General features: G+C 42.1%; 1 protein-coding gene across 2 annotated transcripts in view; it reads right to left on the bottom strand.

The window, feature by feature from the left end:
- LOC139754671 (transcription elongation factor, mitochondrial) overlaps positions 1-9,470 on the bottom strand; it is a 46,284-nt gene extending 36,814 nt beyond the window's left edge. Inside the window, exon 1 of one of the 2 annotated variants that reach the window (XM_071672219.1) lies at positions 9,039-9,470. In XM_071672219.1, coding sequence (XP_071528320.1) covers positions 9,039-9,101 — 63 coding nt within the window. In that variant the 5' untranslated portion in view covers positions 9,102-9,470. The remainder of the gene's footprint in view (positions 1-9,038) is intronic. The other variant, XM_071672218.1, reaches the window with a different exon arrangement.
- Between the last annotated feature and the right edge of the window lie 4,541 nt (positions 9,471-14,011).

Below are 14,011 nucleotides of genomic sequence, written 5' to 3'. Positions count from 1 at the left end.
GAGGATTGGCGGAATGCGTGCATAGTGCCATTGTACAAAGGCAAAGGGGATAAGAGTGAGTGCTCAAATTACAGAGGTATAAGTTTGTTGAGTATTCCTGGTAAATTATATGGGAGGGTATTGATTTAGAGGGTGAAGGCATGGGGAAGAGCAGTGTGGTTTCAGAAGTTTCAGAAGCTTGGGAAGTGAGTCCGTTGTTGTTCGCTGATGATACAGCGCTGGTGGCTGATTCATGTGAGAAACTGCAGAAGCTGATGACTGAGTTTGGTAAAGTGTGTGAAAGAAGAAAGTTAAGAGTAAATGTGAATAAGAGCAAGGTTATTAGGTACAGTTGGGTTGAGGGTCAAGTCAATGGGAGGTAAGTTTGAATGGAGAAAAACTGGAGGAAGTAAAGTGTTTTAGATATCTGGGAGTGGATCTGGCAGCGGATGGAACCATGGAAGCGGAAGTGAATCATAGGGTGGGGGAGGGGGCAAAAATCCTGGGAGCCTTGAAGAATGTGTGGAAGTTGAGAACATTATCTCCAAAAGCAAAAATGGCTATGTTTGAAGGAATAGTTGTTCCAACAATGATGTATGGTTGTGAGGCGTGGGCTATGGATGGAGTTGTGTGCAGGAGGGTGGATGTGCTGGAAATGAGATGTTTGAGGACAATATGTGGTGTGAGGTGGTTTGATCGAGTAAGTAATGTAAGAGTAAGAGAGATGTGTGGAAATAAAAAGAGCGTGGTTGAGAGAGCAGAAGAGGGTGTTTTGAAATGGTTTGGGCACATGGAGAGAATGGGTGAGGAAAGATTGACCAAGAGGATATATGTGTCGGAGGTGGAGGGAACGAGGAGAAGTGGGAGACCAAATTGGAGGTGGAAAGATGAAGTGAAAAAGATTTTGAGTGATCGGGGCCTGAACATGCAGGAGGGTGAAAGGTGGGCAAGGAATAGAGTGAATTGGATTGATGTGGTATACCAGGGTCGACGTGCTGTCAGTGGATTGAATCAGGGCATGAGAAGCATCTAGGGTAAACCATGGAAAGTTCTGTGGGGCCTGGATGTGGAAAGGGAGCTGTGGTTTCGGGCATTATTGCATGACAGCTAGAGACTGAGTGTGAACATATGGGGCCTTTGTTGTCTTTTCCTAGCGCTACCTCGCACACATGAGGGGGGAGGGGGATGTTATTCCATGTGTGGCGAGGTGGCGATGGGAATGAATAAAGGCAGACAGTGTGAATTGTGTGTATGTGTCTGTGTGTGTATATATATGTGTACATTAAGATGTATGGTTATGTATATTTGCGTGTGTGGACGTGTATGTATATACATGTGTATGGGGGTGGGTTGGGCCATTTCTTTCGTCTGTTTCCTTGCGCTACCTCGCAAATGCGGGAGACAGCGACAAAGCAAAATAATAATATAATAATAATACTGCATTGATGAATATTTACAATCATTCCAGTTTTATTTTCTGCATATCACCAAAACAGAGTAACCATAAAACGAGGCTTACAATTTTGGTTGTCTTGTGCACACTATGTTTCAGATTTGTTGATTTGCCATGGCCATGTTCCTTTCAGCTGTAAATTGCATCATTGTTCTTTGAATTACTTTGATTTCTCAGCCATCTTTGCATTGCTACTCAGTATGTATGAGGTGACGAAAGCTTTTGAACATCACCCTATGTTCTATAAATAAGAGAATTCTTTTTACTTAAAAATCACATTAATTTATTTGTGATGAATGGCAGAAACTTTATAGTACATCATACCCCATGTCTATTCAGTTTAAATGCTTTATTGGAAGTTCGTATTCATTGCCATTAAAAAAAAAAACAGTTTTCCTGAAGCATTTGCTTGCTGTCACAGCCCTCCATCCACACAAATAAAGCATTAAACATTCATTCAACCCCATAAATACTCCAAATGGGTATTTACATGACACAGGCAGCTTCTCTAGACAGATATCTGTGCACTGAGTTTTGTACCTTTATTTCTGGGCTGTGCACTGAGCCTTAGTGTTGACTGAGATGGCACCGAATAATAATTTCCCCCACTATCAGCCATGCTCCAGCCATGCCAATAATGATACGTTTTTGAGAGTTTTATAGATAGGAAACAGAGTGGCTCCACTAGATTTATAGAACCAGGCAGATGATCACAAATTACTTGATAATGATGATCTGTCTTCTGATTATGTGGGGTTTGGATGTGGATAGGGAGCTGTGGTTTCAGTGCATTACACATGACAGCTAGAGAATGAGTGTGGGCAGATGTGGCCTTTTTTTTTTCGTCAGTTTCCTGGCACTACCTCACTGACGCAGGAGGTGGCGATGCTGTTTACTGTGGGACAGGGTGGTGCCGGAAATGGACAAAGGCGAGCAAGCATGAATATGTACATGTGTATCATTGCATATGTATGTGTATGTATATATGTTGATATGTATATGTATGTACATGTACGTGTGTGGATGTGAGTGGATGGGTCTTTTTTTTGTCTGTTTCCTGGTGCTACCTCGCTATCGCAGGTAAAGGCGATCAGATATTATAATAATAATCATAATTGATAATAATAATTTTTTTTCATACATATCCGCCTTATCCCACGTTAGCGAGGTAACATTATGAACAGAGAAGTGAGCCTTAGAGGGTACATCCTCACTTGGCTTACCTCTCCGTTCCATCTGGAAAATTATAAATGGGAGGGAAGGATTTCCAGCCCCACGCTCCCTCCCCTTTTAGTCGCCTTCTACAACACGCATCCCAAGGGATAATTAATAATAATAATAGTTATAATAATAACTCTTCCATCATTGAGAGTTGACCAAGAAGAGACAGAAAAAGGTGTTTCTAGAAAAATGGTTCAAGGAAAGTAGAAAGTTGTCTCAAAGACACCCCTAGAAACCAACAAAACCTATGAAAACATCACCTAACTTCCCTTACAGGTTAAGATTACCTTAAATCTTTAATGTTACATTCACAGTGTATCAATATTATTGTGAGCAGCAGTGCTGTGTCCTATCCCATGATGAAGGATAAGTGCTGGCAGGCACATGTGTGCATCTGCACACACTCCAGCACAAAAAACTATCATGAAAAATGACTTTCCATAGTGCAGTGGTTAGCGCTTAAATTCAAGTCCTTGACAAGGCAGCCAGCTCACAGCTAACCCATTTGTTTCAGCCTCGCCTTTAGGATTGTTCAGTGTGGATACGTGGCAAAAGCTAAAGTATTTTATTTATTTATTTTATTTTGCTTTGTCGCTGTCTCCCGCGTTAGCGAGGTAGCGCAAGGAAACAGACGAAAGAATGGCCCAACCCACCCACATACACACGTATATACATACACATCCACACACGCAAAATATACATACCTATACATCTCAACGTATACATATATATACACACACAGATTATACATATATACACATGTACATAATTCATACTGTCTGCCTTTATTCATCCCCATCGCCACCTCGCCACACATGAAATAACAACCCCCTCCCTCCTCATGTGTGCAAGGTAGCTCTAGGAAAAGACAACAAAGGCCACATTCGTTCACACTCAGTCTCTAGCTGTCATGTAATAATGCACCGAAACCACAGCTCCCTTTCCACATCCAGGCCCCACAGAACTTTCCATGGATTACCCCAGACGCTTCACATGCCCTGGTTCAATCCATTGACAGCACGTCGACCCTGGTATACCACATTGTTCCAATTCACTCTATTCCCTGCACGCCTTTCACCCTCCTGCATGTTCAGGCCCCGATCACTCAAAATCTTTTTCACTCCATCTTTCCACCTCCAATTTGGTCTCCCACTTCTCCTCGTTCCCTCCACCTCTGACACATATATCCTCTTTGTCAATCTTTCCTCACTCATTCTCTCCATATGACCAAACCATTTCAAAACACCCTCTTCTGCTATCTCAACCACACTCTTTTTTATTACCACACATCTCTCTTACCCTATTATTACTTACTCGATCAAACCACCTCACACCACATATTGTCCTCAAACATCTCATTTCCAGCACATCCACCCTCCTGCGCACAGCTCTATCCATAGCCCACGCCTCGCAACCATACAACATTGTTGGAACCACTATTCCTTCAAACATACCCATTTTTGCTTTCAAAGATAATGTTCTTGACTTCCACACATTCTTCAAGGCTCCCAGAATTTTCGCCCCCTCCCCCACCCTATGATTCACTTCCGCTTCCATGGCTCCATCCGCTGCCATATCCACTCCCAGATATCTAAAACACTTCACTTCCTCCAGTTTTTCTCCATCCAAACTTACCTCCCAATTGACTTGACCCTCAACCCTACTGTACCTAATAACCTTGCTCATATTCACATTTACTCTCAACTTTCTTCTTTCACACACTTTCCCAAACTCAGTCACCAGCTTCTGCAGTTTCTCACATGAATCAGCCACCATCGCTGTATCATCAGCGAACAACAACTGACTCACTTCCCAAGCTCTCTCATCCACAACAGACTGCATACTTGCCCCTTTTTCCAAAACTCTTGCATTCACCTCCCTAACAACCCCATCCATATACAAATTAAACATCCATGGAGACATCACACACCCCTGCCGCAAACCTACATTCACTGAGAACCAATCACTTTCCTCTCTTCCTACATGTGCACATGCCTTACATCCTCGATAAAAACTTTTCACTGCTTCTAACAACTTGCCTCCCACACCATATATTCTTAATACCTTCCACAAAGCATCTCTATCAACTCTATCATATGCCTTCTCCAGATCCATAAATGCTACATACAAATCCATTTGCTTTTCTGAGTATTTCTCACATACATTCTTCAAAGCGAACACCTGATCCACACATCCTCTACCACTTCTGAAACCACACTGCTCTTCCCCAATATGATGCTCTGTACATGCCTTCACCCTCTCAATCAATACCCTCCCATAAAATTTCCCCGGAATACTCAGCAAACTTATACCTCTGTAATTTGAGCACTCACCTTTGTCCCCTTTGCCTTTGTACAATGGCACTATGCAAGCATTCCGCCAATCCTCAGGCACCTCTCCATGAATCATACATACATTAAATAACCTTACCAACCAGTCAGCAATACAGTCACCCCTTTTTTAATAAATTCCACTGCAATACCATCCAAACCCGCTGCCTTGCTGTCTTTCATCTTCTGCAAAGCTTTTACTACCTCTTCTCTCTTTACCAAATCATTTTCCCTAACCCTCTCACTTTGTACACCACCTCGACCAAAACACCCTATATCTGCCACTCTATCATCAAACACATTCAACAAACCTTCAAAATACTCACTCTATCTCCTTCTCACATCACTACTACTTGTTATCTCCTCCCATTAGCCCCCCTTCACTGAAGTTCCCATTTGTTCCCTTGACTTACACACTTTATTTACCTCCTTCCAAAACATCTTTTTATTCTCCCTAAAATTTAATGATACTCTCTCACCCCAACTCTCATTTGCCCTCTTTTTCACCTCCTGCACCTTTCTCTTGACCTCTTGCCTCTTTCTTTTATACATCTCCCACTCATTTGCATTATTTCCCTGCAAAAGTCGTCCAAATGCCTCTCTCGTCTCTTTCACTAATATTCTTATTTCTTCATCCCACCACTCACTACCCTTTCTAATTTGCCCACCTCCCATGCTTCTCATGCCACAAGCATCCTTTGCGCAAGTCATCACTGCTTCCCTAAATACATCCAATTCCTCCCCCACTCCCCTTACCTCCTTTGTTCTCACCTTTTTCCATTCTGAACTCAGTCTTTCCTGGTACCTCCTCACACAAGTTTCCTTCCCAAGCTCACTTCCTCTCACCACTCTCTTCACCCCATTTTCTCTTCTTTTCTGAAAACCTCTACAAATCTTCACCTTCGCCTCCACAAGACATCCCTCCAGTTGCACCTCTCAGCTTATTAACATCCAAAAGTCTCTCTTCTGCGTGCCTATCAATTAACAGGTAATCCAATAACGCTCTCTGGCCATCTCTCCTACTTACATATGTATACTTATGTATATCTCTCTTTTTAAACCAGGTATTCTCAATCACCGGTCCTTTCTCAGCACATAAATCTACAAGCTCTTCACCATTTCCATTTACAACACTGAACACCCCTTGTACACCAATTATTCCCTCAACTGCCATATTACTCACCTTTGCATTCAAATCACCCATCACTATAACCCGGTCTCGTGCATCACATCCACTAACACACTCATTCAGCTGTTCCCAAAATACTTGCCTCTCATGATCTTTCTTCTCATGCCCAGGTGCATATACACCAATAATCACCCATCTCTCTCCATCAACTTTCAGTTTTACCCATATCAATCTAGAGTTTACTTTCTTACACTCTATCACATACTACCACCACTCCTCTTTCAGGAGTAGTGCTACTCCTTCCCTTGCTCTTGTCCTCTCACTAACCCCTGACTTTACTCCCAAGACATTCCCAAACCACTCTTCCCCTTTACCCTTGAGCTTCGTTTCACTCAGAGCCAAAACATCCAGGTTCCTTTCCTCAAACATACTACCTATCTCTCCTTTTTTCTCATCTTGGTTACATCCACATACATTTAGACACCCCAATCTGAGCCTTCGAGGAGGATGAGCACTCCCCGCGAGACTCCTTCTTCTGTTTCTCCTTTTAGAAAGTTAAAATACAAGGAGGGGAGGGTTTCTAGCCCCACGCTCCCATCCCCTTTAGTCACCTTCTACGACACGTGAGGAATGCATGGGAAGTATTCTTTCTCCCCTTTCCCCAGGGATAGTGTGTATGTATATGTATAAATTAATTCATGGAACATGTATAAAGTCAAGACATCCGGCAACATCTGAAGTCTGTTGGGGATGAGAGAGCTTGGGAAGTGAGACAGTTGTTGTTCGCTGATGATACAGCGCTGGTGGCGGATTCATGTGAGAAACTGCAGAAGCTGGTGACGGAGTTTGGTAAAGTGTGTGGAAGAAGAAAGTTAAGAGTAAATGTGAATAAGAGCAAGGTTATTAGGTACAGTAGGGCTGAGGGTCAAGTCAATTGGGAGGTGAGTTTGAATGGTGAAAAACTGGAGGAAGTGAAGTGTTTTAGATATCTGGGAGTGGATCTGTCAGCGGATGGAACCATGGAAGCGGAAGTGGATCATAGGGTGGGGGAGGGGGCGAAAATTTTGGGAGCCTTGAAAAATGTGTGGAAGTCGAGAACATTATCCCGGAAAGCAAAAATGGGTATGTTTGAAGGAATAGTAGTTCCAACAATGTTGTATGGTTGCGAGGCGTGGGCTATGGATAGAGTTGTGCGCAGGAGGATGGATGTGCTGGAAATGAGATGTTTGAGGACAATGTGTGGTGTGAGGTGGTTTGATCGAGTAAGTAACGTAAGGGTAAGAGAGATGTGTGGAAATAAAAAGAGCGTGGTTGAGAGAGCAGAAGAGATTGTTTTAAAATGGTTTGGGCACATGGAGAGAATGAGTGAGGAAAGATTGACCAAGAGGATATATGTGTCGGAGGTGGAGGGAACGAGGAGAAGAGGGAGACCAAATTGGAGGTGGAAAGATGGAGTGAAAAAGATTTTGTGTGATCGGGGCCTGAACATGCAGGAGGGTGAAAGGAGGGCAAGGAATAGAGTGAATTGGAGCGATGTGGTATACAGGGGTTGACGTGCTGTCAGTGGATTGAATCAAGGCATGTGAAGCGTCCGGGGTAAACCATGGAAAGCTGTGTAGGTATGTATATTTGTGTGTGTGGACGTGTGTATGTACATGTGTATGGGGGGGGTTGGGCCATTTCTTTCGTCTGTTTCCTTGCGCTACCTCGCAATACGCGGGAGACAGCGACAAAGTATAAAAAAAAAAAAAAAAAAAAAATCCGGCAACATGAAATTCAAAAATTTATTTAGTTTCAGCTCCTAAAGTAAATCATGTGGGGTTTTCATTGACTCAATTGATTTATTCAAATGTTTCACATACTTGTATACATTACTTAATCTCACATTTTCTTTAATCTTTATAGCCCTTTCTACTGTTGAGCTATGAGTGTAGGATAAAAAATATCATAAGTCCATGGATAAGTATGACACAGAAGACAATACCAACCCCAGAGATCTAACCTAACCTTTGAAGTCATCATCTTAGCATGTAGGATGTATTCTGTTAACTATTTTCGACAAATCCAATCATACTTTCATCAGTATTGTCAAATAAAAATTGCCTCATCCCCAGTATAGAGAAGCACACACACATACTGAACATTTACAAATAAGATGGCCAAAATTAAAAAGAAAAAATATCCTATATAAGTCTACTTTAGCTCCCAACAATATTAGCTTTGGATATTGGGTGATTTTTTTTCTGCAGTGCAAGTGTAGTGTTTAGAGTATCCATTAATAGTTGTAGAGATTGATTTAGAGTAATATATTTTATTGACCGATCTAAAATAAGAAATGACACAGTATCCGGGAAAATGTGGAGGTAATTACTGTAATAGTAGGTAAAACATCTATGAAAGTTCAACATAATCTATGAAAACCTCACCCACAAGCTAAAATGTATGGAAGAAATATATCAACATTGCACTGGTCTGCTAGCACTGTTTATTTGTTAACTTTTGGCAGCATATGTGCAATGCTGAGAGCATGTTTATGATTGGTATATTTCGACCAGAATATTAGATATCAAAATACAACTTGATGATTCGTAAAGGTAGGTGAGCTTTTCACACGCTCTGTTGATTTTATATGTGTACTACCAAATTTGATATTATCACCACATTTACCATGATATACAAAATCCTTACAATTATGATTTTATCTGATATCGTCGAGTTAAATATAATGCTCAATATCAAGTTATGTAGGAGTTGTGCTTTCTTGACCAGCTCATACCGATACAGAGATAAACCAGATTTTACCACATCCAAAGACCTGATTTGCCGTAATCAAGAAAATACCTGGCAGCGTAACGATAAAATACCTGATTATACACATATAAGAGAAACATAGACTATACTGAAACAAAATAGCGAGTCTACTGACTCTTGGTAATGCAGAGTGCAGTGAGAGTATCCTACGGTGCAGTGAGCAGTAGCGGACCAGCATATTGTGTATTGAAGTAGGCACTGGCGGATATTGCACTGGCGTTCTCTTAGCTTTCTCTTCTGCCCCCTCCTCCTCCAGGAAAATACTCTACTGTAGAATCAGAGTGAAATTCTTACGAACAATAAAGAAGTCTCTTTCGTTATCCCAATTAGGCGGTAACTTTATATCTTGGTTTGCTTCTGCTCCATCTTGGTTTGCTTCTGCTCCTTCCTTCTGTATTGTTCTGTCTGTTTAGTTTCATAAGTTTTGATGACTGAATATATCCTTCATCGTCATTTCTTCGTTATATTCGACTTGGATAAATGCTTTTTATCATGCAGGAAATTCTGCGACCTACATACAGTATTGTTATGCTGTTATGAAATTTGTTTTTGCTCGTTCTTGAATTACCTATGCTACCCGCTTTCCCTTTTACGGGTATTTATTTTCATCAGTAAATATTACTTTTCTTTGATAATGCTTTTCAAGCTAACTATAATAATATAGTAAATTTATATTGATTACAAGGGAGAAGTTATTTTATCAGTGACACGGTTATGTCATTTAACCAATGACTGGTCAGATTTCTAAATGAATGTATGACTTTGACGTTTTTGAATGTCGCAGTATTTAGATGTTCTCAATTTTTTTTATCTAAAACTGAAAAATATGGGACCTAAGGAAGTTATATGCCATCCCACAGTACCGATGAACAACCAGTATGTAGAGATATTTGAAGACCAGGATGCTGAACGTTGGTTTGATACTCCCAAATGTGATAACTGAGGGACACAGCACGAGTAACACGACAGTGTTTTATCAGTATGTATAGGGAACTAAGCTCACGGGAGAGATGCGATTGCTGGTGCAGGATAAGGAAAAGAAGTGGGGTCCCAAAATGTTGCTGTAGAAGAGTCGTTGAATGATTTTTTGATGTTCCTTCGGTAGGGAGGAGGTGTTGCCGAGGTCCCGTGGTTGTCTTTTAGGAAGAAGGAAGAGTTACCGAAGTTCTATGGCTGAACTTCAGGAGGGAATCGTTGCCGAGGGTCCATGTTTGTGCTGCAGGAGGAAGTAGACGTTGCTGTGCTGAGAGAGAGAGAGAGAGAGAGAGAGAGAGAGAGAGAGAGAGAGAGAGAGAGAGAGAGAGAGAGAGAGAGAGAGTTGATGTTGTCAAGGGTCCTGTTGCTGTGCTGTAGTAGGGTGCAGCCGTTGTTGGGCTTTAGGAGGTAGAAGCTGTTGCCGAAGTCCCATGGTTTCCCTGCAAGAGGAGGGAGGCGTTGCTGATATCCAATGGCCGTGCTGTAGGAAAGAAGCATTGCGAGGTCTCGTGGCAGTACTTCGGGTACTGCAGAGAGGAAGATATTGCCGTGGCAGTGCTTCAGGAGGAAGGAAGCGTGCCAAAGTTCTGTAACCCTGCTTCAGGAGTGAGTAGGCGTGGTTATGTCACGTTGAAGGAAAGAGGCGTTGCCGAGTTCCATGGGTGTGCTGCAGGTAGCGTTACCGAGTCCCTGTATTTGCACTATAAGAAGTAGGTAGTGTTGCGGAAGTCCTATGGCTATATTGCACGAAAGAGATGTCGCTGAGATCCCATGGTGGTACTGCGGGAGGAGGAGTTGCTAAGGTTCTAATACTGTCCCGGAGGAGGGAAGGAGTGTGCCAAGGTTTCGCGATTGTGCTGCAGGAGAGGCGTTACCGAAGTTCCATGTTACTGCAAGAGGAACGAGGCGTGGCCAGAGGTCAAGACTTTTAGGCGATGTGCTCCTTGACGTCGTACCCTATCGACTGACTAATATGGCAACTGTGCATGGGAGGATTGTAACAGGATTATGTTTCAGGCCCCATGCTTGAGAGGGACTCAACAATTTATTTTCGTAGAAATAGCTTGAATATATTGAGAGTGTGTTGTGTTACGGCCGACTGTTAAGCCTAAATATTGGTTAAAGTCGCTAGTGACGACGTATGTATAATTGGTACTTGATAAATAGAATTTCGTCAGTCACTGTGTTTACGTCAGTTGGGTTGTGATATTCGAGTTTGGCGATGGAGAAAGTGTTTCAGCTTAACGTATGTATTGTCTAATTACTTTGTTGCTGTTTTCCTTCGACTTAGTTGGTTTTGAGCTCTCTTCCAGTTTAATTTGTTAACATTGACGTCGACGAACACTGTTTTACTGTATTTTCGTAAAGAGATATCGCACCTCCTTTCTAGTGTTACTGTACGACAGACTGTAATATCAAAATATCAAATGAAATAATGATAAAATATATTCTTTATATTTTTTACTAAATTGTTTCTTACATTTTTCATATGTATATATATGTATGTGTGTGTGTGTGTATATGTGCGTGTGTGTGTGTATGTGTGTGTATGTGTATATATATATATATGTATATTATCCCTGGGGATAGGGGTGAAAGAATACTTCCCACGCATTCCTCGCGTGTCGTAGAAAGCGACTAGAGGGGACGAGAGCGGGGGGCCAGAAATCCTCCCCTCCTTGCATTTGTTTAACTTTCTAAAATGGGAAACAGAAGAAGGAGTCACGCGGGGAGTGCTCATCCTCCTCGAAGGCTCAGATTGGGGTGCCTAAATGTGTGTGGATGTAACCAAGATGTGAAAAAAGGAGAGATAGGTAGTATGTTTGAGGAAAGGAACCTGGATGTTTTGGCTCTGAGTGAAACGAAGCTCAAGGGTAAAGGGGAAGAGTGGTTTGGGAATGTCTTGGGAGTAAAGTCAGGGGTTAGTGAGAGGACAAGAGCAAGGGAAGGAGTAGCAATACTCCTGAAACAGGAGTTGTGGGAGTATGTGATAGAATGTAAGAAAGTAAATTCTCGATTAATATGGGTAAAACTGAAAGTTGATGGAGAGAGATGGGTGATTATTGGTGCATATGCACCTGGGCATGAGAAGAAAGATCATGAGAGGCAAGTGTTTTGGGAGCAGCTGAATGAGTGTGTTAGTGGTTTTGATGCACGAGACCGGGTTATAGTGATGGTTGATTTGAATGCAAAGGTGAGTAATGTGGCAGTTGAGGGAATAATTGGTATACATGGGGTGTTCAGTGTTGTAAATGGAAATGGTGAAGAGCTTGTAGATTTATGTGCTGAAAAAGGACTGATGATTGGGAATACCTGGTTTAAAAAGCGAGATATACATAAGTATACTTATGTAAGTAGGAGAGATGGCCAGAGAGCGTTATTGGATTACGTGTTAATTGACAGGCGCGCGAAAGAGAGACTTTTGGATGTTAATGTGCTGAGAGGTGCAACTGGAGGGATGTCTGATCATTATCTTGTGGAGGCTAAGGTGAAGATTTGTATGGGTTTTCAGAAAAGAAGAGTGAATGTTGGGGTGAAGAGGGTGGTGAGAGTAAGTGAGCTTGGGAAGGAGACTTGTGTGAGGAAGTACCAGGAGAGACTGAGTACAGAATGGAAAAAGGTGAGAACAATGGAAGTAAGGGGAGTGGGGGAGGAATGGGATGTATTTAGGGAATCAGTGATGGATTGCGCAAAAGATGCTTGTGGCATGAAAAGAGTGGGAGGTGGGTTGATTAGAAAGGGTAGTGAGTGGTGGGATGAAGAAGTAAGAGTATTAGTGAAAGAGAAGAGAGAGGCATTTGGACGATTTTTGCAGGGAAAACATGCAATTGAGTGGGAGACGTATAAAAGAAAGAGACAGGAGGTCAAGAGAAAGGTGCAAGAGGTGAAAAAAGGGGCAAATGAGAGTTGGGGTGAGAGAGTATCATTAAATTTTAGGGAGAATAAAAAGATGTTCTGGAAGGAGGTAAATAAAGTGCGTAAGACAAGGGAGCAAATGGGAACTTCAGTGAAGGGCGCAAATGGGGAGGTGATAACAAGTAGTGGTGATGTGAGAAGGAGATGGAGTGAGTATTTTGAAGGTTTGTTGAATGTGTTTGATGATAGAGTGGCAGATATAGGGTGTTTTGGTCGAGGTGGTGTGCAAAGTGAGAGGGTTAGGGAAAATGATTTGGTAAACAGAGAAGAGGTAGTAAAAGCTTTGCGGAAGATGAAAGCCGGCAAGGCAGCGGGTTTGGATGGTATTGCAGTGGAATTTATTTAAAAAGGGGGTGACTGTATCATTGACTGGTTGGTAAGGTTATTTAATGTATGTATGACTCATGGGGAGGTGCCTGAGGATTGGCGGAATGCGTGCATAGTGCCATTGTACAAAGGCAAAGGGGATAAGAGTGAGTGCTCAGATTACAGAGGTATAAGTTTGTTGAGTATTCCTGGTAAATTATATGGGAGGGTATTGATTGAGAGGGTGAAGGCATGTACAGAGCATCAGATTGGGGAAGAGCAGTGTGGTTTCAGAAGTGGTAGAGGATGTGTGGATCAGGTGTTTGCTTTGAAGAATGTATGTGAGAAATACTTAGAAAAGCAAATGGATTTGTATGTAGCATTTATGGATCTGGAGAAGGCATATGATAGAGTTGATAGAGATGCTCTGTGGAAGGTATTAAGAATATATGGTGTGGGAGGCAAGTTGTTAGAAGCAGTGAAAAGTTTTTATCGAGGATGTAAGGCATGTGTACGTGTAGGAAGAGAGGAAAGTGATTGGTTCTCAGTGAATGTAGGTTTGCGGCAGGGGTGTGTGATGTCTCCATGGTTGTTTAATTTGTTTATGGATGGGGTTGTTAGGGAGGTGAATGCAAGAGTTTTGGAAAGAGGGGCAAGTATGAAGTCTGTTGTGGATGAGAGAGCTTGGGAAGTGAGTCAGTTGCTGTTCGCTGATGATACAGCGCTGGTGGCTGATTCATGTGAGAAACTGCAGAAGCTGGTGACTGAGTTTGGTTAAGTGTGTGAAAGAAGAAAGTTAAGAGTAAATGTGAATAAGAGCAAGGTTATTAGGTACAGTAGGGTTGAGGGTCAAGTCAATTGGGAGGTGAGTTTGAATGGAGAAAAACTGGA

The sequence above is a fragment of the Panulirus ornatus genome, chromosome 17, assembly GCF_036320965.1.
Source record: "Panulirus ornatus isolate Po-2019 chromosome 17, ASM3632096v1, whole genome shotgun sequence".
Taxonomy (NCBI): Eukaryota; Metazoa; Arthropoda; class Malacostraca; order Decapoda; family Palinuridae; genus Panulirus; species Panulirus ornatus.
This window is presented reverse-complemented; position numbering and strand designations above follow the sequence as displayed.